This window comes from Tasmannia lanceolata, unplaced genomic scaffold, assembly GCF_043159265.1.
Source record: "Tasmannia lanceolata isolate RefF3 unplaced genomic scaffold, GAP_Taslan_0.1 ptg000015l, whole genome shotgun sequence".
In the NCBI taxonomy this organism is placed as follows: Eukaryota; Viridiplantae; Streptophyta; class Magnoliopsida; order Canellales; family Winteraceae; genus Tasmannia; species Tasmannia lanceolata.
The window spans coordinates 46,495,451-46,519,000 of record NW_027518692.1 but is presented as its reverse complement, the minus strand read 5'-3'; the positions used below and the strand labels follow the sequence as shown (position 1 = coordinate 46,519,000).

General features: G+C 39.5%; 1 protein-coding gene and 1 pseudogene across 3 annotated transcripts in view; one reads left to right on the top strand and one right to left on the bottom strand.

The window, feature by feature from the left end:
• The window catches only part of LOC143891577 (transcription factor GTE4-like), a 36,866-nt gene extending 24,459 nt beyond the window's left edge, over positions 1-12,407 (bottom strand). For both annotated transcript variants that reach the window (XM_077396072.1, XM_077396071.1), the window contains exons 1-4: positions 10,246-12,407; positions 10,065-10,110; positions 9,832-9,945; positions 9,615-9,688 (exon numbers count right to left, since the gene is read on the bottom strand). In XM_077396072.1, the coding sequence (XP_077252187.1) occupies positions 9,630-9,688; positions 9,832-9,945; positions 10,065-10,110; positions 10,246-11,886 (1,860 nt within the window). In that variant the 5' untranslated portion in view covers positions 11,887-12,407 and the 3' untranslated portion in view covers positions 9,615-9,629. The remainder of the gene's footprint in view (positions 1-9,614; positions 9,689-9,831; positions 9,946-10,064; positions 10,111-10,245) is intronic.
• A 5,805-nt stretch (positions 12,408-18,212) lies between these two features.
• LOC143891575 (magnesium-chelatase subunit ChlI, chloroplastic-like) lies at positions 18,213-20,891 on the top strand (annotated as a pseudogene). The gene is made up of 4 exons (XR_013255406.1): positions 18,213-18,441; positions 18,644-18,753; positions 19,223-20,288; positions 20,500-20,891. The product of XR_013255406.1 is annotated as a magnesium-chelatase subunit ChlI, chloroplastic-like (transcript).
• The last annotated feature ends 2,659 nt before the right edge of the window (positions 20,892-23,550 follow it).

Sequence of the window (23,550 nt, the reverse complement as noted above, 5' to 3'; positions counted from 1 at the left end):
TTAATCTTAAGCAACCACACTACCTCAAAAGCAGCAACACTACCTAAAACCACTTCATGGTAAATCGAAGATTAATCATATGAGCCACATTTCAAACTTGCCAAAACACATGAGCCAGTGATGGAGATCTCCCTAGAGACGAGGAGGGATCTACAATTTGGGCTTTCTACAGCCCATTAGTGTTGCAGATTCTAATGAAGCAGAAATCAGGGCAGCTTTGCAAGGCATCAGGTTAGCGGAACCTCGTGATTTGGCTAAAGTCATAGTAGAGGGCGATTCATTACAGGTTGGCTGAGAGGTAGTGAGTCTCACCCATGGAGATTCGCGTGCTGGATGGATGAGATTAGGGATCTCATTGGAGGGCAGGAGGTAGTCTTTCAGCATGTTAAAAGATCTGCTAATTCGGACGCATATAGGCTCGCCAAGGAGGGTGTAGGGAAACAGAAGCTTGAGTTATTTGATTTTCTTCTGCCCTGAGATTTTGTTATTTGCTATTTTTGGATATTTTTTCTTATGGTTTGCTTGACCGGCCTTCTCAAAATAAAAAAATGATGCAACGCTAGCAATGATACCAATTTGATGTAAACCCACACTCTGATACCAATTTGTGTGAACCTAGCTCAGGTACCAAATTGGTGCTCGGGTACCAAATTGGTGCAATCTTAGGGTTCGCACGTTGACTCTAGAGAATTTAGGAAGCATAAAATGGGGTACAACAGATCAATAACAACAGCAACACACATTCCCAAGACAGGTTAAACAAAGCATAATAATCTAACTCGGCTAGGGTATTCAATCCTCAGACCAATTTAGCAAAACCCATAGGCGATGAGGATAGAAATGATCCCCATGATAAAGGTATTGCACATGAGAGGACAAATGAGCAATCCCGTCGGGTTGGGCACGATGAAACTGTACTTGAGGGGGATCAATTGAGGACAATTTGTGTGACCCAAGCTAAGAGAAGAATGGTTGTCCATTGTTCAACCGTTCAATAATATTCTTCTTTACTCGCCAGTTCAAGCATTCCCTCTTTCCGGACTGCATTGGATCTCCTTTCCTGTCAAATACAAACTGCATTAAATATGTGTGACCCATTGCGAGGTAAGTCAAACCATTAACAGTCAAACTCCCAACATTGTCCCATATTCCCCTATAGTCGGGATAGCTAGAATATTTGGGACCTTCGTTGTTACCATTGATAGGTTCTCCGATGTATCTCATTCATCTCTGATGTATCTCATTCATGTCAATTAGTGGAGCTAGCGGTGACACTACGATATCAATCAAAGACAACATATAATGAAGGAATGCAATCCGTTCAACACCCCATGATCTTCCCTGCTAGCTCCACTTTGTTCTGCTCCAAGAATATCCCAATTAACGAATTTTCGCATTGTTAATCTTAAACAACAACACTACCTCAAAAGAAGCAACACTACCTAAAAGCACTTCATGGTAAATCAAAGATCAGTCATATGAGCCTTAGCTCTGATACCAAATTGGCGCAATCCTAGGGTTCACAAGTTGACTTCCAAAAATTTAAGAGCATAAAATGGGGTATAGATCAATAACAACATCAACATAAATTCCCACAACTCATTAAAAAAACATACATTCCCACAACATGTTAAACAAAGCATAATAATCAAACTCCACTAGGGTATTCAATCCTCAGACCAATTTAGCAAAACCCCATAGAAGGTGATCCAAATGAGGAGACGAATGAGCAATAGTTGATGGGGATCATTTGATGCAAGTTTGTGTGACGGGTAAGACAAGAATGGTTATTCATTGTCAAGCTGTCCAATTTGATACTCTTTAATGGCCAATTAGGGCATTTCCTCTTACCACTGCATTGAATCTCCTTTCCTGTCCAATCCAAACTGCATTAAACCTGTATTACCCAATACGAGATAAGTCAATCCATTAAGAGAAACCCCCAACATTGTCACGTATTCCCTATAGTTAGAACAGCTAGGATATTTGAGACCATTTTTGTTACCGTTGAAAGGCTCTCCGATATATCTCATTTCATGTTGATTAGTATAGATAGGTTCTCCGATGTGTCCCATTAATAGAGAATTTTATGGAGCAAAATATGGGTTATATTTCAATTTGACAGCACACCAAAGCATATGAGCGGACAAAAGCTTAGAAGCAGGAATCTTCCCTCAGGGCGCCGCTCCCCACTCACTACTCAGAACCGTGATTCGGCGCTCCTTAGGAAGGAGCTTCCAGGGAGAGCGGTCCAGCAGAGATGGAAACCGCTCATGGAGCTCCCAACCTGCTCCTATTACTCCATTAGTACCCCCATCACCAATTTACTTACATCAAACCCCTCCAATTGCTCAAAGTACCTATACCTCATTGGAGCAAGCACGGAGTCAAATCTTCATAAGGCATATCTTCATAAGGCATGAAGAAAAGAGGGCATGAAAATGAAGACGGTTAGAAATTACTACTTTTTGATGTACTTAAATTTTGAAAAATTTATATGAAGATAGATAGAAATTACTATTTTTTATGTACTTGAATTTTGAAATTGAAAGACATAGGATGAAAATATTACATTAATGCTCCAGCGATGCTTCCAACCTCAGACATGAGATGAAAATTTATATGAAGATAGATAGAAATTACTATTTTTTCTCCTCTATCTCTCTTTTCTCCTATTTTCTCTCTCTTTAATCCAGCTTTCTCTTCTCACATCCTCCATCTCTCTCCCCTTTCCTATTTCATATCTCTACTTGTTTGTCTCTTTCACTCCCTTCATGTTCTTATTTCCCTTGGCTATCATAGATTCACATAGGATGATGGAAGCAATGGAATTAACAACTCTAAATTCTCCAATGACCATTTGCGCCTCAAAATTAACAACACAAGGCTTTGCACCTCATCAACCAAAGTAAAGGGGAATGTGAATAAACAACCACCTAGTCTAATCCACATAACAATGCAAGAAAAAAGATGAAAAACCAATCAGATTGCCATTGGCAGGAGTATAGCATGAATCCACAAGGAAACGCTAGATCCATTACCTCCATTTCTCCCCAAAACCCATCCTCACCAGCACACACAACAATTCCAGATCTAAAAGATCATATTCTTCTCTATGTCAACCACACAAAATTCCTGATTTACCAACATGTAGTCGGAAATCAATAAATTCATTAGCAATAACGACTCCAAAGAATGGGAGAATTGTTTGGAAGGAACAACTTCATCAAACATTTTTTATATTTTTTTGGAAAATTGATTTGGTGGCTTCTTACATGTCCAACTTTAAACTCTACCTTCATCACAGGGTCAGGATAGATGTCAGGATAGATCGGTTTGAAGTTTTAACTAGTCACAGGGCAGGTTCACAAAGAACTCGTTCTACAATCAGAATTCCCCGCACTTCAACCTTTCTCGGCCTAAAGGGTTTGGAAGGTGTCTGCCCCTCAAAGAATTATTGATCTTGGTTGGACTGCATTCCTTAATAAATTTCTTACGATTGATAGACGTGATAGAATTATCATCAATCATTGCGCTTTGTGTTTTGTTTGACATAGGGGGAATGGTGGATCATTTGTTCCTTCATTGCAGATTCATCCAAGAGATCAGGAATTTGTCTTTTCTTTATTGGAAGTGAATCGGGTTCTTCCTAGTCATATTATTGAGCTATTTGATTCGTGGATATTCATGCCTTGGCCTGCTAGGGGTACAACTATTTGGAGTGTGTTTCTCTATGTTTCCCTATGGCTTGTCTGTATGGGAAAAAACAAAAGATTTTTCAAAGGGATGTCCAGAAGGGTTTGCGTTATCCAACTGCAGACATTTCGGTAATGGTGTGATGGGCGATGGTCAATCCGACATTCATAGGAGTTTATAAGTGCACCGTCTTTTACTCTTGGGAGAAAGAATGAGCAAGATTAAGGAGGATCATCCTGCTCTCAGAAGGCTCCCCTGTTGAACGTTGATGGTACGAGTTTGGAAAATCAGGGACCTACGGATGTTGGGGGACCTCTTCGGAGTACAGATGGCACGATTAGTGATGGGGAGCATCCTATGGCCCATATTCTAATTTTTTAAGTGTTTTTTAGGTCATTTTAAGTCATGGGAGGAGGCGGTAGTAGCATCTTTCTCCAACAAAATTAATTAAGTTCTTTGAGTTATGATTGTTTAAATAGGCCCCACACATGCATTACGAAATTATTAAGTAGGGAAGGAGTAAGTCATTAGAGGACATTTTAGCCTAAAATTGTTTGGATTTTCTTTAGGGTTTTAGAATTTTCTAGTTCTCTTTTTCTCGTACATATGTGCCTCGAAGCACTTTTCTTTGATGATATGCAATGATGGAATGAAAAAAAAATTGAAGTTTTTTCTCTCTTTTACGAATGTGATGCCCTTTATGAAGTGTGAGCTTCATATATGGTCATTTTCTATCTCCAAACTGTTATCATTCTTTCTTCCCTTCTTTTCCCCATTTCCTTCTTCTCGTACATCAGTTTAGTACCAGAGCCTAGGTTCGCATCAATTTGGTATCATAGCTGAATTTACATCAGTTTGGTTTCAGAGCCTAGACTCACATCAATTTAGTATCAAAGCCTAGGTTCGTATGGTTACTTGGGATAACAGGAATATGAAAGGAAAATCTCAACCCATGAATCGTAATCAATATGCTATGGGAATCAGAAACATAACAGGATTTTCTGGAGTTAATGAACGAGAACGCTTTGATTGGGTAGAAGCATTGTAGACGTGTTTATGACAACATAATCTAGGCGATGACCAAATGATTTGCATCTATAACAAAAAATGGGCAAAAAGGTACCATAGCTTGAATGAAACACAATCCAATTTTCGTGAATCCAGCATCAACCCATCGAATTGCCCTTCACAACAAGTTTTTGATACATGACTAGTATATTTGGATGGGATTTGATCAAATAACTCTTAATCATAGAGAAAATAACCATAAAATGTCAAAAGCAAGGTTCGGGTTGAGTTTTTACCCGGACAGAACTAAAATTGGCACAGGGGCATGAAGTCGTTAGAAAAATAAAAGTCGGGACAAAAATCGAAGTTAAACAGTATAATCAAACATAAAAATTTAAAAAGTCAGAACCATTAAACTGTATAAAAATTAAAGAAACAAAAAAGGGCATGTAGACCTAGCACGATAACGGTTAAAAAATATGTGTTCAATAAAACCAATCAACAAAAAGAAAACAAAAATAGGCAAGCCAATGCATAATTTTATTTTATTTTTTTTGTGGCATTGGAAAGATTTATTAAAAGAACCATTCAAAAAAAAGATTTATTAAAATAACCGGACAAACGCCAAGGACCGAGATGAATATACAAGCTAAAAAAAAATCAAAATGGATAGGAATATAATTGAAAAAAACTCCATAACAGAGCTGTTGACAATAGCTTGATACAAAAAGGATAGGAAGATAACTGAAAGCTAACATATGTTGATGTTAGCTCAAGCTAAACGATCAGCCTCATTATTCGCAGACCTCCAACTATGTTGAAAGCTAACCAAGAGCCCCGCAACCTGGTCAAGAACCTCTTCAATCACGACAGCATATCTCTAAGGGTATGTCACTCAGTTGTTCATCCAACTGATCATGCTTAAAGAGTCTCCTTCGATAATAAGACGGTCTAACTCAGTAACCTCGACCAATCGAACAACAGCCAAAAGTGCCCGCACTTCTACATTGGTGGCATCCAAATGCCTGCCTTGCAAAGAAGGCCCCCAACACCAGACGACCCAGGGTTCCTCAAACTGGACCCATCAAAATTAAGCTTAACAAAACCCGGACAGGAGCATGAGAAGGAGGCGTGGTGTACAGGGCTAGGGGGCGTCCACTTTGGAACCATCTTGTTCAGACGCACTTCAGCCCAAGATGTTAAGGTATTTAGAGCAATACCACTAAAATCTAGAAGTACATTGGGCCATTGCACTATTAGGGAAAGAATTTGTTGTTGCATGCTATGGTAGCTCTTAACTACCCCTTTCGAGACTTGATTGTTTCTTTCCTTACAAATTACCCAGATATATGCCAACAAAGCTATGATCCATAAAGTGTGGACCCTTTCTAGGCCATGGAGCATAAGACCACTCTTCAAACATGAACTCAAAGTGACCAACGAGGACCCAAACCAAATAAAAAAGCAAGAACACTAAGGACTAAATAGCTCTGTCAGCCTACAATGAATAGAGAGATCTTCAACGGATTCGACTGCCTTGACGCATAAAGCACAATGATTGATAATAGTCATCCTATGACTTCACAAGTGACCCACCGTAAGGATTTTTTGAGGCAGGTTGTCCGTGAAACCATGAAAAGGCGCAAACTCTAGGAGGTGCAAGTGCTCTCCATGCCCTGATTGCAGAAGACATTAGCTGGCTGAAGGCACTGGTAGAAAGAATGATCAGAAGAAAAAAAAAAAAAAAACCATTAGTGTCTCAAATCCAAACTCTTCTATCGCCTCCATGTCTGCTAGATGAAAATAAAGCCAAACCGCCACACTGTCATGCTCTCGATTAAAGAAATTTCTGTGAAAATGAACCCTCCAACTAACCCTATTGTTCTCTATTTGCGAAGAGTTTATTGGTAGTGCTTTCTTATTCTAGAGTTCGCATATTACTTTTCCTAGAAGAAAGAGAAAGAGAGTGGATTGAAAGAAGGGGAACGAGAAAGAAATCAAGATCAAGAAAAAAATCAAGATAAAAAAAGGAATCAAGAGGGAGGCTCCCTCAATGTGGTTAGAAGGATAAGGGAGGGGGGCCCATATCCTTGGCAATTTGCATATGCCATGAGGAGATTAGCGATAAGTTGGAAGGTACGAATGCGGAAATTAGACATGTCTAGCGCACAGCAAACTTGGAGGTGGATTCACCAGAATAGGGAGGGGTCAGCAGAGAGAGAGTCCAAATATTCGATTTTCTTCCATCAAGAAGTGCCGGGTAGATTCCTTTTACCTTCATGAATTTTTTCTAGCCGACCCCAACTAGTTTGGGACAAAAGGCTTTGCTGAGTTGAGTTGAGAAGAAGGGCCTTCATGGGGAGTGTTTTGGGGAGAGTTTGAGATGCCTATCGTAGTATTGTTTTTTATTCTCTTCAATTGGTTTATATTTCGCATGTTGATCACCTCAGTCATCCAGCAGTTCATTAATAAAATCATCATTCCAAAAAAAAGGAATCAAGATCAATACAGAAATCCAGATCAAGAAAGAAATCAAAGCCAAGAAAAGAGGTCTATATCCAGAAAAGAAAAGAGATCAAAATCAAGAAAGAGGAAAGATACGGGTAGAAAAGAGTGGCAGTTTATAAACCCAACCTAGAAGAGTAAAGAATGAAAGAGAGATATTGAGGGAAAAAGAGAAATGAGAATCTAAGGAAAGAGGAGATTGGAACTGTGGGAGAAAGGATATAAGATAGGATAAAGATGGGGAGATGGGGTAGCTTACAATCCCAACTGATGGATGAGGGAGAGAAGAGAGATGAGAAAAAAGGATACATCATTCAAAAAAAAAAGGATAATTGTTTAAGGATAGATATGGACATGATATTAAGCATTGTACTTCAAAAAAGGCATAACATAAGAAAGCATCAAATTTTATTCAAATCCAGCTATTTTCAGGACCAATAGGCCTGTACAAGTCATACAAAAAATGAAAAAAAAAACCTCCTAATCCTTGTTGCAAAATAACTCCTAGTCTAAGTAGGACTCCTATTATACTTAAACTACTAACTCCCCATTGAAATAAAACTATTGACCATCCCTACTAGAAGTAAACTAGAACTCTTCAAACATACTCGCATGGTTTTAAATTTCCCTGAAGTGACTGAAATGTTTCCATTTCCATCCCCACCAAAACAAAATTTACATGATTTCCATTTATGCCATTATTTCTTCAAAATTTTAACCAAAATTCCAGAAATTCGATCGAAATTCCTAATATTTGACCGAAATTCCTGAAATTCCCGAAATTTGACCGAAATAGTCGAAACGACAAAAAAAATGGAAAGATATTATTTGCATTTCATTTCATTTCATTAATGCAGAGAATGAATTTGGTAGGCAACATCATTGAATTGCATAGCAAACTAATCGTATCTTATGCATGGGATGTCAGATCGGCATGGGACCAATAATACCTCGCAACTCCATGCGGTATTATTAACATAGAGTTGAGGTACTCAGAGGGGAGATTGGTCATTGTACTTTCTTACACTTCTTTGTTGACTTCAAACATGCACGACAATGCACGTCACTTGGTGTTCAATGTGATTAAGCCATTGTATATGGTTTTGTTGTTGATGTGATTGTTTCTAAGTATGTATTCATGCTTATTCAAGCATTTCCCAAAGTTTCATCTTAAAATTTCATCATTTGCACATGTTTTTTAGAAGATCAAAAACTTTCATCATTTGCAGATGTATCCATACGTTTATGTGATTTTACAAGATTTCCACCGAAACCAAAATGTTACCGTTTCCATGACGACCAAAACCGAAATTTAATACCTTGCATACTAGGACTCCTAAGTCCCAACTCATCATGGAAACTAACCTACTTCAAGTCCAACAAATACAACGACTCTCTTAGGTTGCAATGTAGAGCCCTTGTGGCCACTTAACAACTAAAGTGATTAACTACATGAGACCACATTGTAAACACCTAGAACTTGAAGAAACTAAGTGAGATTGACGGGAAAAGACTGTGATACCCTTCTAATATCTTAAAAGATACCTAATTGACACTTAGGGCCCGTTTGGATACCTCATATTTTGCATTTGGATTTGGAATTCAGTTTTGAATACAAAATGAATATATCCGCCAGCTCATGTTGAGGGAGACAGAGAGGGAAGGGGGTACTTCCTACTAGAGTGGAGAGGTTGAGGAGCAAAGAGGGTTAAGGAATCTGCTAGATATGTGGATTTCCAATTACTTATTTCCACAGCATATTTGGAAATCTTATTTTTTCCACTGTCAGATGCTGATTTAGAAATCAAAGGATTTGATCCGGATCCAAATCATAACACAAAGAGGGCTGCAAATGTGAGAAATCCAAATAAAAATCTTCTCGGGCATCCAAACGGGCCTTTAAAGAATTAGAATATGGCCCTTAGGATGGTCCACATCAAGAAACAAACCTCTTCAACCATATTTTCTACATAATACATGAATTTCATACTCATACAATCAAGAGAAATACAATCACTCATATTTGGGCCCAAAAGTTACTTCCAAAGGTTTTTTTATTTTGTGACAGGGCCTTTCCAAGGTTTATTTATTTATTTGTTTTTTTTAATATAAAAAATTAAACAAGATATTTGTGGAACTTAAATAGAATCATGATCCAAAAATAGTAAAACATTGGAAACTCACATCATCATCGCAAAAGCACATCATAAATTGCGATAAGCATGAAATTGAAAACCATGCTTTACTTTAATTGCCAGACCAAAAAAGTAAGGAATTAATCAGACAATGGATGTACATGGTGCCAATTATAAAATTCTAGGTTTTGAGATTTGAGAACATGATATATGATAGTCATGCAAAAACAAGAATCAAAAGGAGCTTACTCCCACATGATCTATTCCTACCTAAACTAAACCCATTCAACCCTTGGGTGAATGTGCTGCATCTGATCCCGCAGACGAACTTTCGCTGTCAGAATCTGTATAACACAATGAAATAAACCAAAAATCAATCCAACTTTCAACAAGACCACACTTTAAATGACATCACAGTTTTGACAGATGCCCCAAGCATGCAACCATAATAAATTTTATTGCCGTTAAATACAGATTAAAAAAGTACCACTTGAAGAGGATCCGGAGTCACTGCTAGAGGTACTTGAACTACTTGATCTACTTGCATTATCCCCATGCCTTTCTCCTTGCACGGGCAATGAGGAAGATAATTTTTTTTCATCTGCGGTACACCATGTATATCAAAAAAATCATATCATAAGAAAGGCACATATTGTAATTCATGAGTAGCACAGAATTTAACGAGTATGCACATATTCCTCATGTTTCCAAAAGGTATACCTGTTTTATTTTCCTTGGGTGCCTCCACAGCGACTGTAACTTGGTCCTGTAAAGTTCAAAACAATCATGTGTGTTAGGCACCAGCCCATCAATTAAAGGGGAGGGGGGGGGGGGGGGGGGGGGGGGGGGGGGCGGAGGGAGAGAGAGAGAGAGGGTGTGTGTGTGTGATTCTGAGGCTAACCATTTCCTGTACATTCTGCTTGGCTTCACCTCTAGCTTGAATAGCAAGTTCTGCTTTCCTCTTGTACTTGCTCAAACTTTTCTTGTAATTGGTCACAAACCTATCGAGTTCCCAGAGAGTCTCCGTATCAACGCTATCAATGTCCACTTCAATCTCATCACCGTGCTGGCTAACGGCTGAATTCCTCCTATTGATTATCTGGACAATGTTGTCAAGCTTATCCGAAGGCAAATTCATAAGGTTCGTGCTCAGTTTCCGTCTCTCATCAAACGTCATTTCCCGTTTGTGGGGATCCTTGGCTTTAGGCTTCTTTGGAGCAGCAACCCGACCAGTTGGAGTATAATTTGAGGGATTCCTTTTGAAATCAAGAGGGAGTGATGTTGATTCTGATCTATCCAAAGTTCTTCTAAATTCAGGAGGAGGAGCCTGTTTGGTCATATGGGTTGGAGTGGGGAGGGCAGCTATGTGGTCTACAAACCTCGGATTGTGATTATATTCAGCTAGAATAACGGCCCATCGTTCTTCGAATATATTTGACAGCTGATCCGCCATGATATGCACGTCCTGCCCTTTCGGGTTATACGTCATCGCATTCCGAAATGTCAGTCTAACATCCTCTGCAAATTCCCAAGGAGACTTGTACCAGTTCTTACTCAGCCTCGACTTCACAGTCCCAAGGTCCATTGGGTGCTTTATAATGCTGTAATAGTCAACCAATCCAAGCCCATCGACATCAACAGGGGAATTAAACACCCACCCATGTTTGTGCTTCATCAATTTCGATAGCAAAGTGTCGCAATTCTTGAAAAACTGACTGGTACGCTTGTCCAAAACCACACCATAATCCCTTTCCCCTCCATTAGATTTCAACTTCTTGTTGTTTTCTTGAGGTGGGAACTTCTCCGTACCAAGAACAAAGTCCGAATTTCGATAGTACTGGTTCACCTTGGGCGTCCTCTTCTCCTTCTCCAAGATATCACTGGCCCCACCATGGCTGTTCTCGACTACAGAGACATTAAGCTGATGGGGCGGTCGTGGTCGCGGGCCCTTCGAAGCGACCTCCAAATTCACTCTCTCCAAATTCACTCTCACGCCATTACCGTTACCATTATCCATCCCGTCATTTGCTGACAGTTGAGATTGGCTGTAACCGCCATAACCACCACCGGAGCATCCAGTGATCTGCGTCTCCATGGATTCGACCTTTTTGAGCAGATTTCGTACCTGATTGAGCTCATTCGTAAGCTTTTGCCGAATCTCACGAATCTCCTGTTTAGACCTAGAAGAGAGACTAATGGTGACACGGTTCTCTACCTGCGTAAAGGCAGGAGGCCGGACGGAGCCATTGCCAAAAGGTGGCGGCGGCGGCTCCTCATGGGTGTTGCCGGAAACCGGTCGGTTGAGACTGGAGGAGTCGCCGGAAGTGGCGCCGGAGCGGTGGAGCGGCTGGGGCTGAGACGAATTGCCATCAATGGTGGGGGTGGTGGCTAGGGTTTGAGAGAGCGGGTTTTGAAGCGGCTTAAAATTAGGGTTTGAGCGCTTGTTGAATGATTTTCTGGTGTAGACTTTGTTCTCCGTCGTCCATCTGTGCTTCTCGCGAGAACCATCGCCACCGCTCCCAACCAAAGGCCCCGTCGCCATACATGAAAAGAAAGATGAATCCCTAACCCTAATCCGTTGTGTTGCAAGATAAACGAAACCCTAATTTGGTAACGGAGGCCCCGTCATCATACATGTAAAGAAGATGAATCCCTAACCCTAATCCGTTGTGTTGCAAGATAAACGAAACCCTAATTTGGGAAGTGAGGCCCTATCGTCATACATGTAAAGAAGATAAATCCCTAACCCTAATTCGTTTGCAAGATAAACGAAACCCTAATTTAGGAACTGCTAGGGTTTAGGAGTGAAACCTAAAGAATCAGTAAAAGAAACCTAGAATCAACGGGGCAGGGGTGAGAAAGATGAATTTAGGAACTGCTAGGGTTTAGGAGATAAAACCCAAGAATCGGAAAAAGAACCCTAGGGTTTATGGGAAAATGAAAAAACTAGGGTTTTTTTGTTACCTTATAAATTCCGGCTTCATAGGAGAAGAGAGATTAGGTATGTTTTGGGGATTTAGATGAGGCGGTGGAGTCGAATTTGAGGAGGAGGGTGCCAAAATGCCAAATGGGAGGGGGATGTGTCGCGTTAAATAATAGGCCACTAAATAGTAGGGCCCACATTAGACTTTTTGTAACCGTTGACAATGTTACGTCGATGGATGATCTTAACCGTTCAATTGTGGTGCTCAAAATAACAACTTTACTGGTTTATGGCTAAAATTCCCTTTTCCATCAATATCCATTCATCACCGTACACGTGACACGCTTATAGCGGTCAAATGTTATTAAACATTTTGAAAGTTAGTGTTCCTTTACCGGTTGCTAAGCCGCTACCGGTAGAACCCGTACAATACACGCAGGCCCTATGTTTTGGATTTTGTGAACCGATTGTGGGTCCAAAACTGGTTATTGGGCTTAAAAATTAACCTGTTTTGGACTCTCAATCGGTTATCAAAATCCAAAACAAACATGGCCTTAGTTGTACTGATCTCTCTCCCTATGAACCTCTGGTGGGGCACAACAATAAAATTATTTAGATCTTTAGTCTCAGAACTATTGCTCTCTTCTCTCTTGAGAATCCTTATTAGGGCCCAACAATGATTGGTTTAGATCTTTCAAGAAGGTGAACACCCTAAAAAGTGTATTTTTATTAAAAATATTAATTGAGCTCACTTTGTTTGAAAATCTAAAGGTTCATTTGTTGCGTCCCAACCATGACCCTAACACTCTGATAAGTAGAATTTCTCTGTGGTATAATTTATCTACAGATTAGAGGGTTAGAATCGTCCCATGGAGATTATTTTTGGGATAAAGTATTAAAACATCAGGGCCCAACAACTGGTTTGATTTTGATATTCAAACAAGGTGGGTTTCATTGTATTTTCCAAAATATAGGATCACTTACGAATTCACTGGGGCCACTTTGTTGGAAGATCAAAACCTTTCACTTGTCGAGCCTCAGTGTAAATAAACCATGCCCCAAAAATCATCTCCATTGGATGATCCTAACCCTCCATTCTAATATGACGACCATGCTTCGAAGAGTTAGATCATCTTAGGAGGATGATTTTTGGAGCAAGGCCCATGCATTGGGTCCCAACAAATGAATGGTTTGGATCGTCGAACAAAGTGCGTTCAAGATTTTTTATGGTGTCTACCTTCAAAAGTCTAAATCATTCATAGTTGGGGCCCACTAAAGATTCCTGCTCAAAGAGAGATGGGGCCTACCTTATTCGAAGATATAAGCAATTCAATTGTTTTGCCGCACCATGTGTTCAGGGCTAAGAGAGAGAGAGAGACGCGCGCGGGGGGTTGGGGGGTGCAACTAGCACTTGTCACAGCTGGTAAAGGTGAGTGAATTTATCGCCATCCTTTTAAGAATTGGTTCCGAGTCCAAAACTGATAATTGGACTTAAAATTAAATGCAATTTTGAGTCTAATAATTAGTTTGGATTCAAAACTGATTCTCAAAGTCTAAAATGAACAGGCCTATGAATCTCTTCTTTAATTTTTTATCGGTTAGGCTCCATTCCTTTCGACGTAAAATTGGAAGCAAATTTTGTTTTATGTTGCAAAAGTGAACATAAAACAATTTTACGTCCAATTTTACATTGAAAGAAACAGAACCTTAGAGTACAAAAGCTGCTCTTGCATTTAGCCCTTTTTTTCACCTCCAACCTATTTTTTCTTGTGCGTTCCTTGTCGTCTTTTTGGTGAAATGACCAAAATACTGTTCCCTTCCTCTGCTTGAACGACAGAGTGGAGGGGATTTTACAATTAGATGGTACATGCTATTAAATTCCCAGAGAGTATAATGAAGTGAACATCAGGCTATCAAAACAAAGGAGACGGAAAGGCCAAAAATGACTTTGTGGATCTGTTCCAGGGGCAAATAAGGAGTAAAACATGTTAACTTACCAACTTCTCCAAAAGCTTAAGCTACTGAAGAAAGGCGTTATTTATCTTTGGAGAAGTTGGTAAGTTAACAAAACATTCATTTACCCCCTACGAAGAAGGTGGTGGTTGTTTTAGTGGTCATAAGTTATACGACTTACCCTTCTTGCAGAGATATGTGACTTACCCTAAAATAAGGTAACTCGCATAATGTGAATCTGAGGTGATTCATATATTTTCTCTCTCTCTCTCCTTGTCCTCCCTCTATTTATCCCCATCTGGTTACTCTTGTGCTTAGGAATAGATCATGCAGCATGGCCCACTTATTTCAATGGTCTAAACCATTCATTTAATGGTGTCCATCGTGGCCCAAAAATTGTCTCAAGAAAATAATCATAGCCATCCATTTTACAGCTAGAAGATGAGAGGGCTAGGATTATTTTCTAGAGTGATTTTTGGGCCACGACGGACATGATCATTAAATCAATGGTTTAGATCATTGAAATAAGTGGGCCACGCTGCATGATTCAGGACTTTCCTGCACACTGGAACAACAAAAATTAGTTCAAGAGTAAACCGATGGAGGGAAAGTAGAAATAGTCTACCCTCTGGCATCTACCCTCATCAAAACGGACCCTTAGAAAAATTACTTAGGGACGCACACGGAACAAAAGGGATCGAAAGACCAAAAAAGGGGTGGAAATATCACTTTAAGATGATTTGAAATTTACAAATCTTATTATTCTCTCTGACCTTCATCCTAGCTAATGGATTACAGAGCTTCATCTTACTAGATATGAAGTCTGGAGGAGCTCCCACAAAACTTCTTCTCTAGTGTCTAAGATACAAAGGCTATGCGTAATGCTTTACGGAGGATGATCGTGATGTATTGGGTCCGGTCCTCCAGGGCTCAATCTCTTGGACTCGTATTCGCTTCCAGGGGTCCTCTCTATGCTCGATACTGGCTTGAGCACTGCGTTGGCATCCTCGACTACCACTCCTTGGAATTTCATCAACTCCCTTCCCATTAGAAATCGAGACTCTGATTTCATGACAAAAAACAAGACTAATATCATACACAACATAGTCTTCAAACTCCCCATTCTCTTTCAGCTAGACCTTGAACTTGCTAGAGAGTAGAGGTATTGAAGCATCAAAGTTCCATTTAAATTAACACTCCTATTCTTAATTTAATCTTAGTGGGGCATCAAAAAGATACCTCAGCCACCCCTCCCCGTTATAGATTAGAACTTTGATCGAGGGTGCTTAGTCAGATAGGCATAGATGTTTGTCCATATTTATCATGTGATGCTGGAAAGGTGTGAGATGGGACTGGCTTAGGCTGCCTAGCATTGCATTACTCTTTCACGCAAAGCCACCCTTGTGGCCTCTTGCTCATCCTTTCATCCCTATTCGCCATTGCTTTCCTCTTCTACACCTCATTGTCCACGAGGCTCCTCAGCAACATCAATCCTATCCAAATCACAGCCTTGTATGTAGGCATCATCTCACTTGGCATCACGTAAAAAAATAAAGATAATGTCTTATGTAAGCGTCATCTCACTTGGCATCACATAAAAAGGTGAAGATCATGTCTTCTGGAAACGCTTGTTATCAAGTTGGTAATCTTTTCTTTTCATCTATATTGGGGTAGGGATGCAACTAGCCAACTGGGGTTGGGTTGAGGCCCACTCTAGCGCAACCTGAGATATCATTCAATCAACCCTAACCCGACCCAACTCGCCTAACTCGGTTTTCCCAAACGGGTCAGGTCGAGTTGGGTTGAGTTACGTTGGGCTTGGGGCCAAAAAAATAAAAAAAATCAAAATAATGAAGATTTTTAAAAATAGTAATAAAATGAGGGGATGGGTCGGGTTCTGGTTACCCGGCCAATCCCTCAACCCTACCCAACCAGAAATTAAATAGGGTTGGCTTTCTCCGACACTAACCCAACTGGCCAACCCAACCCGCGGAAATGCCAACCCAAGCCGAGCTGAAATGGGTTTAAACCCATGGTTCTGGTTGAGCCCCACCCAAGTTGCACCCCTAGATTGAGGGCTATGAAAAGCAAAAATAACCCCAGATTCACTAACTGAGAGCAAGTGATTGTTTTAATAGACAGTGTTTAGGCAAAAAAGCAGGACTATTGGTTAAGAAAACCAACAACCCATTGCAGATTCTATTGCTATGCCAAGGGATAATATGAAAGAAACAAGTCATCCATCAAATCATTAATAAAATCCGAGGTAGATTTGTGAAGTTTACTTTATTAGTTTATTGCTTTAGGTTTAATGCTCCTAGATAAGATTGTGATACTGCTGACTAAGATTAACAATAAATAAAGTTTTGATTTGGAAATGGAGAAGTAGATTAGGAGGATCTTAAAGTTCTAGATTCGGATGAGGTCTTCACATTTGTTGATTACTGTTGATTATCGGTATATAGACAAGAATCAATGGCAAATTTTGGGTTAGACAAATGACTAAAGCTCTATCCGAGGAAGCTATATGATGACAGGAGGGATAAAATTATTTAATTCATTGCCGTTTTGCCGCAAAGAAGGATTTGAAAAAAGTCAAGGTCCGGACAAAATTGATGATTTGGAAAGGCTGCTTGTCGAAAATCCCACATGGAATCACCTCAAAACACATATTCAGATAAGCAATGAAGCATTAAGGCTATGCCTGGCAAGTGGTGAGAGTGGGGTAGTGCGGGTGGGAGAAGCAGAGACTTGAGAGAGGGCGCAAATGAGTAGAGGGTGAGAAGTGGCTAAAATCAGGAACAGTTGATCACTTTCTGCTTGTTGTTCAAGATCAAGGATTGGCCTACATGAAGGGCAATGAATTATAAAAGCATTAAGAAATTTAAAACAAATGTCATCTTAATTCTTAACTAAAATCCTAGAAAAAACTATGGAAGCCTTCTTTTCAAAAATGTCTGATTTATGTTTTTTCAACTAAGAACAGTTTGCTTTTCTTTTGTTTGATTTCATTCTATCTGATCTTCAAAATCCTATTAGTCAAAAAAAAAAAAACACACACACACAAAAAAAAAAAAAAAAAAAAAAAACTGTGAACTCTCTCTCTCTCTCTCTCTCTCCATGAACTTTTGGTGAGACTAGCCCTACCCGTATCACAACCACTACTCTGTTCTCTCGTCTCTCTATGAGCACAAACACTTGGTGGGCTCAACCATGGTTTTAAATTTCGACCGAAATTCGGTGGAGATCGACACCGAAATCACCAAAACCCAAAACGGTATTTTATTTCGGCCGAAATTTCTTAATTGATTTTTCCGAAATTTCACCCAAAAAACCTTTTTTTTAATTAATTTAATAAATTTCGGCCAAAATTTAATATTGAATAAAATATTCTTTTCTTTGTTTCACCGGATTTCGGCCGAAATTTCAGGGGTCCGAAACCGAAATTTTAAATCAGGGACTCAACAATGAATGGTTTAGATCATTGACAAAGGTAGACCCCATAAAAAGTAATTTAAAAAAAAAAATATCCAGGCCTACCGAGTTTGAAAATCCAAACCATTCATTGGGCCCAACATAAAGGGTCCTTGCACATAAAATCATCTCCATAGGATGATCCAAACCCTCTGACAACCAAACACCGGTACAATCATTACTCTATATCTCTCTCAACATGAACCCTTCTGGGCCCAACAATCAAATTGTTTAGATATTTGAACAAGGTATGCCCCACTCATACTTACTGTCATAACCAAGTCTCTTATCTCTTCTGGGCGATGAATGGTTTAGTTATTTGAAGAAGGTGAACACCCTAAAAAGTGTAGAAAAAACGTAGGGAAAAAAACTACCAAAAATACCAAAACTCTCTTACCTTTGGAGAGGAAGTGAGCCTATTGAAAATTTAAACTAAGTTCCCTTTGGACTGTGTCCTAGTATAAAATTGACATGGGCCTACCTCATTTGGTACCCAGGCCACACCTAGCAAAGTAGTCCTCTTTTAGTCGTGAAGCAAGCCCAAGACTCAGATCGACCCTTCTATCATCTTATCCTCATCCAAAAACAAAACCATGTGAACGTTAGAATCACAAAAGAAAATTTTCAAAGGGGCTGAGCTCATGGCTGGACTACTCGGAGCCTCTACTGCATCCATCTTGTTTTCAAATCTCCCTTGTTCTGCATCCTCCAAACAACCCTCAAACCCTTCTCTGCCTACAATTCCAGGTAACAAAAAAAACCCAAACCAAGAAACCAAACATTTCATGTAAAAGAGTAGTTTTTTTATTCACAATGTCTTACTTTGTTATCTGTAACCGTTTTCCTGAATTTGAATGTGATTCATATAAAAGAGTAATCTTTTAAGCACCCAAAAAGGGTTCCAAATCTACTAGTCCTTCTAAATGTTATTGTGGTTGATTTTCTACAGGCCAGATTTTTGGGTGGAGTTTTAATGGAGGGTTTGGAATTGGGGTTAGGAATGCCAGACCAAGTTTCCATATCACCAATGTCGGTACCGAAATCGCGGCTACCGAGCAAGTATGTTTCTTGTAGAACTTTTACTAAATTTAGCTCACATTTTTCTCTTTCTTCATTGATTTTCTGTTTAATTATATAATTCCTTTTAAAAGAAAAATAGTTATAAGAGGAGGGCATAGCAACTTGCCTCTAGCCCACCAATATACAAGAAAAAAGGAAAAAGAAAATCCTTATACCTCTTTAACAAAAAACAAGGTACATTTATCGAGTGCGAATATAAGGAATACATAATTGGTCGCATTTAATAGCTCCTCTTGAGTTCTTGGGGAGAGTAGTCCACTCCTTTCAAAAGTAGTTGATTATTGCTAAACTGGCTACTCGAATTTTACCCGAAACTACCGAATTTTACAGTTTTTGTATATTCTGAAGTTCAAGGTTAAAAGACATGGATGGTCTTCAGTTAGAGCTCAATTTTGAAGAATTGGTTTGAACAATTAGTGTAATTTGCTATGATGTGTAATCTTTTTAGGCCCAGAAGCTTGCTTCCAAGGAAAGCCAGCGGCCTGTATCCTTTCCCCGCGATAGTAGGACAAGATGAGATGAAAGTAGTATGAAACTCTGCCTCTTATTAAATGTAATTGATCCAAAGATTGGCGGTGTCATGATCATGGGCGACCGTGGAACAGGGAAATCCGCCACATTTAGGTCTTTAGTGGATTTACTCCCCGAAATTACGGTCGTTGCCGGTGACCCTTTTAACTCTGATCCAAAAGATCCCGAATCAATGGTGGTAGAAGTTAGAGAAAGTGTCTTAAGAGGGGAGAATCTCTCCATTATGAAAACCAAAATCACCATGGTTGATTTACCTCTTGGTGCCACTGAGGGTAGAGTGTGTGGGACCATTGATATTGAGAAGGCACTCACAGAAGGTGTCAAGGCGTTCGAGCCTGGTCTGCTCGCAAAAGCTAATAGAGGGATTCTCTATGCTGATGAAGTTAATCTTTTGGATGATCACTTGGTGGATGTTCTTCTAGATTCTGCTGCTTCTGGGTGGAACACGGTCGAGCGAGAGGGGATCTCAATTTCACATCCAGCTCGTTTTATCCTCATTGGGCCAGGAAACCCTGAGGAAGGTGAGCTGAGGCCGCAACTCCTTGATAGGTTTGGAATGCATGCACAAGTGGAGCTGTGAGGGATGCTGAGCTTAGAGTGAAAATTGTTGATGAGCGAGCGCTGTTTGATCGCAATCCTAAGGAGTTTCGGGATTCCTACAAGGCTGAGCAAGAGAAGTTGCAAGAGCAAATTTCCTCGGCTAGACGCTCCCTTTCTTCTGTACAGATCGATCATGATCACCGCGTGAAGATTTCTAAGGTGTGTCCTGAACTGAATGTTGATGGGTTGAGAGGCAACATTGTGACAAACAGGGCTGCGAAAGCTTTGGCTGCTCTGAAGGGAAGAGACAAAGTAAGTGCTAAAGATATAGCAGCTGTCATTCCGAACTGCTTAAGACACCGTCTTTGGAAGGATCCATTGGAGTCGATCGACTATGGTTTACTTGTCATAGAAAAATTCTCTGAGGTGTTTAGCTGAGTAAGGTAATGACATGATCCTTCAAATTTTGTGGGATTGTTGCTTTCTTTTGTATTCTTTCTGGTAGCTTTTTGCTTTCTTTGCTCGTGATATGCTAGTAAGGATAAATATAAAGTTCACATCAGCATTAATATGGGGCTTAAGCTAGGCATTTGGTTTACCATATGAAGGTGCTTTAGAAACCTTGAGTGTTTATTTGAAATTTCATGATTTCAGGATGACTCTAACCTCCACATGTATTGAGATTCTCTGAAGGATCATTTTGTATTGAAAATACTGTAATGGCCGAGTAGTTGATGGTTCCCACCTGATGAGTTCTTGTAATGTATTCAGATATCTTTGCATCCGGTACATTTCTTTGCTATCGGATGCTTCATTTATGAATTTCAAACAATATATTGAGTTCATTCTTGCTCTTGGTATTAAGTTGCATTGCCTATCATCAATGTAAAATTTTATGTAAAGAACATTATGCCATCTCTTATCTTCATGTGCCACCTAGCTGTCCATGTGTTATCTAGCTGACTTTGTTGCTGATACCCGTCTGAACATTCTGTACTGCTGAGTCTCTTGGCACTTAAGTAAATTGATTTTTTCTAGACTTGTGAGAGATTGGTGTAACTGACTGAAACCACCGAAAATGGATTTTATCTAGCTTTTTGTGAGTTGAAACAAAGCTTTTAGTGATGGGACCCATCTTTTATCCAAAGCTCACGTGTAACGACCCGATTTCCGACGAGTCGCTACGAGCAAAAGAAAGCAAAAATCATGTAACTATTTTTTTATTTTTTTATTTTTACAAGCATCAACCACGATAGAATCTTATTACAACTGAAAGATGTCTTATCATAACAAAGTATTGATAGACATGGTAAATGACGCAAGGCGTCAAAATGCAAGGACTCCAGAAACAAACTCTCTGATCACACAGTCCCTTATCCCATGGTTCCTTCATTTGCAAATGCTCCGCCATCTAATGCCTCAACCCCTGTGGTGGAGGAATCAACGTCAAGCAGAGTGATAGTAACCTAGCAGGTATGATAGTTCAATCTAAACAGCAGATCAAGATCCATATTTATTCAAATAACATTCAAATACTTTTCCAACATAATAATTCATAGAGATTTTCTAAACCAGAATTCAATTCAAATAAACTAAACAAATACTTTTCCAATTATAGAGATTTTCTAAACCAGAATTCAATTCAAATAAACTGAACAAATACTTTTCCAATATGATAGAAGGTCCAGCCCTGATACCATGATGTGAAATCCCGATCCTACCCATGTAGATATTGTCTGCTATTATCCGGTTCTGGGTCATGCCCTTTTGGGTCACTGCCCTTTTGGGTCCACGCCCTCCCCAGTTTTAAAACACGTCTACATAGTGAGGAGAAATTTTCCATATACAGCCCAGCAACCTTTCCTACCTTTCCTCGAGATTTTCAGAATCATTTCAAATAAATACAATTTAAACTGAATCCATTTCAACATATAATATAGAATAACTTAGAAACAATGTAAATCAAATACTTCACCATTCTTGTTGGATACATTGAAAGTCGTACGAGCAAAGTTAGGTATCACCTGCCTTGTAAAGACTTCGGATGTATATATATTGGGACGGCCTCTAAGTGAGGGTGTGAGGGGCATCATCCTGAAGATAAAATCATATTCACGTTCTGTTTTGGCATAGACACTCATTTTGAGGCGCTATACTGCTGTCTCATTTTTTTATATCAAACTTCCACCAAAGATATATATACCCCAATTTGAGGGTGGTTCCACCTTGCACGTGTATGCCTCCCTACCAAGTGGGCCCAAAAATTAACAGTTATCATCAAATTCATATTTTAAGGTAGTGTCCTTTCTATCCAGGTAATGTCCATCTATGTCCAAAATAATGTTCCATGTGGACCCCATATTATTTGTTATCAAATTCATATTTCAAGATCATGGGGCCTAGCAAACACTATTCATATGGACCCCACATGCTACACTATTCATATGGACCCCACATGTTACTATGCATGTGGACCCCATAGGTTACCATTCATGTGGACCCCACATGCTACTATTCATGTGGGCCCCGCATGTTACTATTCATGTGGGCCCCGCATGTTACTCATTCATGTGGGCCTCGCATGTTACTATTCATGTGGGCCCCGCATGTTACTATTCATGTGGGCCTCGCATGTTACTATTCATGTGGGCCCCATCATGTCACTATTCATTTCACCATAAGTTGATAAAGTTTACTTTACGGTTACTATGCTAGTATTTCACCGTTAAGTATATAGGTGGTAGAACCAACCATTACTTTATCCATATAGGTGGTAAAACCAACCATTACTTCAAATAAAATATAGGTAGGTGGTAGAACCAACCATGAAAGAGATCATTAAATAATTTAGGTGGTAGAACCAACCATTGAAAGAGATCATTGCTTTCAAATAATTTTAGGTGGTAGAACCAACCATGAAAGAGAGACTATTATAAAAGACTTACTTGGTAGTGGATTTTCTTTTTCCTTCTTCTCTCTCTCTTCCTCTTTCTCTTTCTTCTCTTCTCTTCCTCTCTCTCTCTCTCTCTCTCTCTTCTCTTCTCTTCTCTTCTCTTCTCCTTTTCTTCTCCTCCTCCTCCTCTATTTATAGACATTTTTTTGCATAGTACTTTTTGCATAGTAAAGACTATTTACTATTTTAAATTATTATTTCTGTCGGTCAATAGTATTTTTGCATAGTACTTTTGCATAGTAAAAACTATTTACTATTTTAAATTATTATTTTCGTCGGTTAACAGTATTTTGCATAGTTAATAATATTTTTTTATTATTAATTTTGTCGGTCAATAGTATTTTTGCATTTTTTTATTATTATTTTCGTCGGTGCGATGATATTTTCGTTTCCACTAGGGATGGGTCCCGCTGGTGGTAGGACCCGCTGGTCGTGGGGCCCGCTGATGTGGGACCTGCGGGTGTGGGGCCCGCTGATGTGGGACCTACTGATGGTGGGACTCGTTTGTAAATAGTACTCGGTGGGTCCTACTGTGAATAATACTTTTAAATAGTGTATCTCAATAGTGAACTTGCATAGTATTTCTGCATAGTAATCTCGCATAGTGACTATTGTGAATAGTGACTATTGGAAATTTTTAACATATATATATATCTATTCCGTTTTTGTTGACATCTGGGGCGGTGGCTTAGTGGTAGGAAGCCGTTCAATCTTAGCTTAGACTTGGGTTCGAATCGTGTACGCCCCATTAT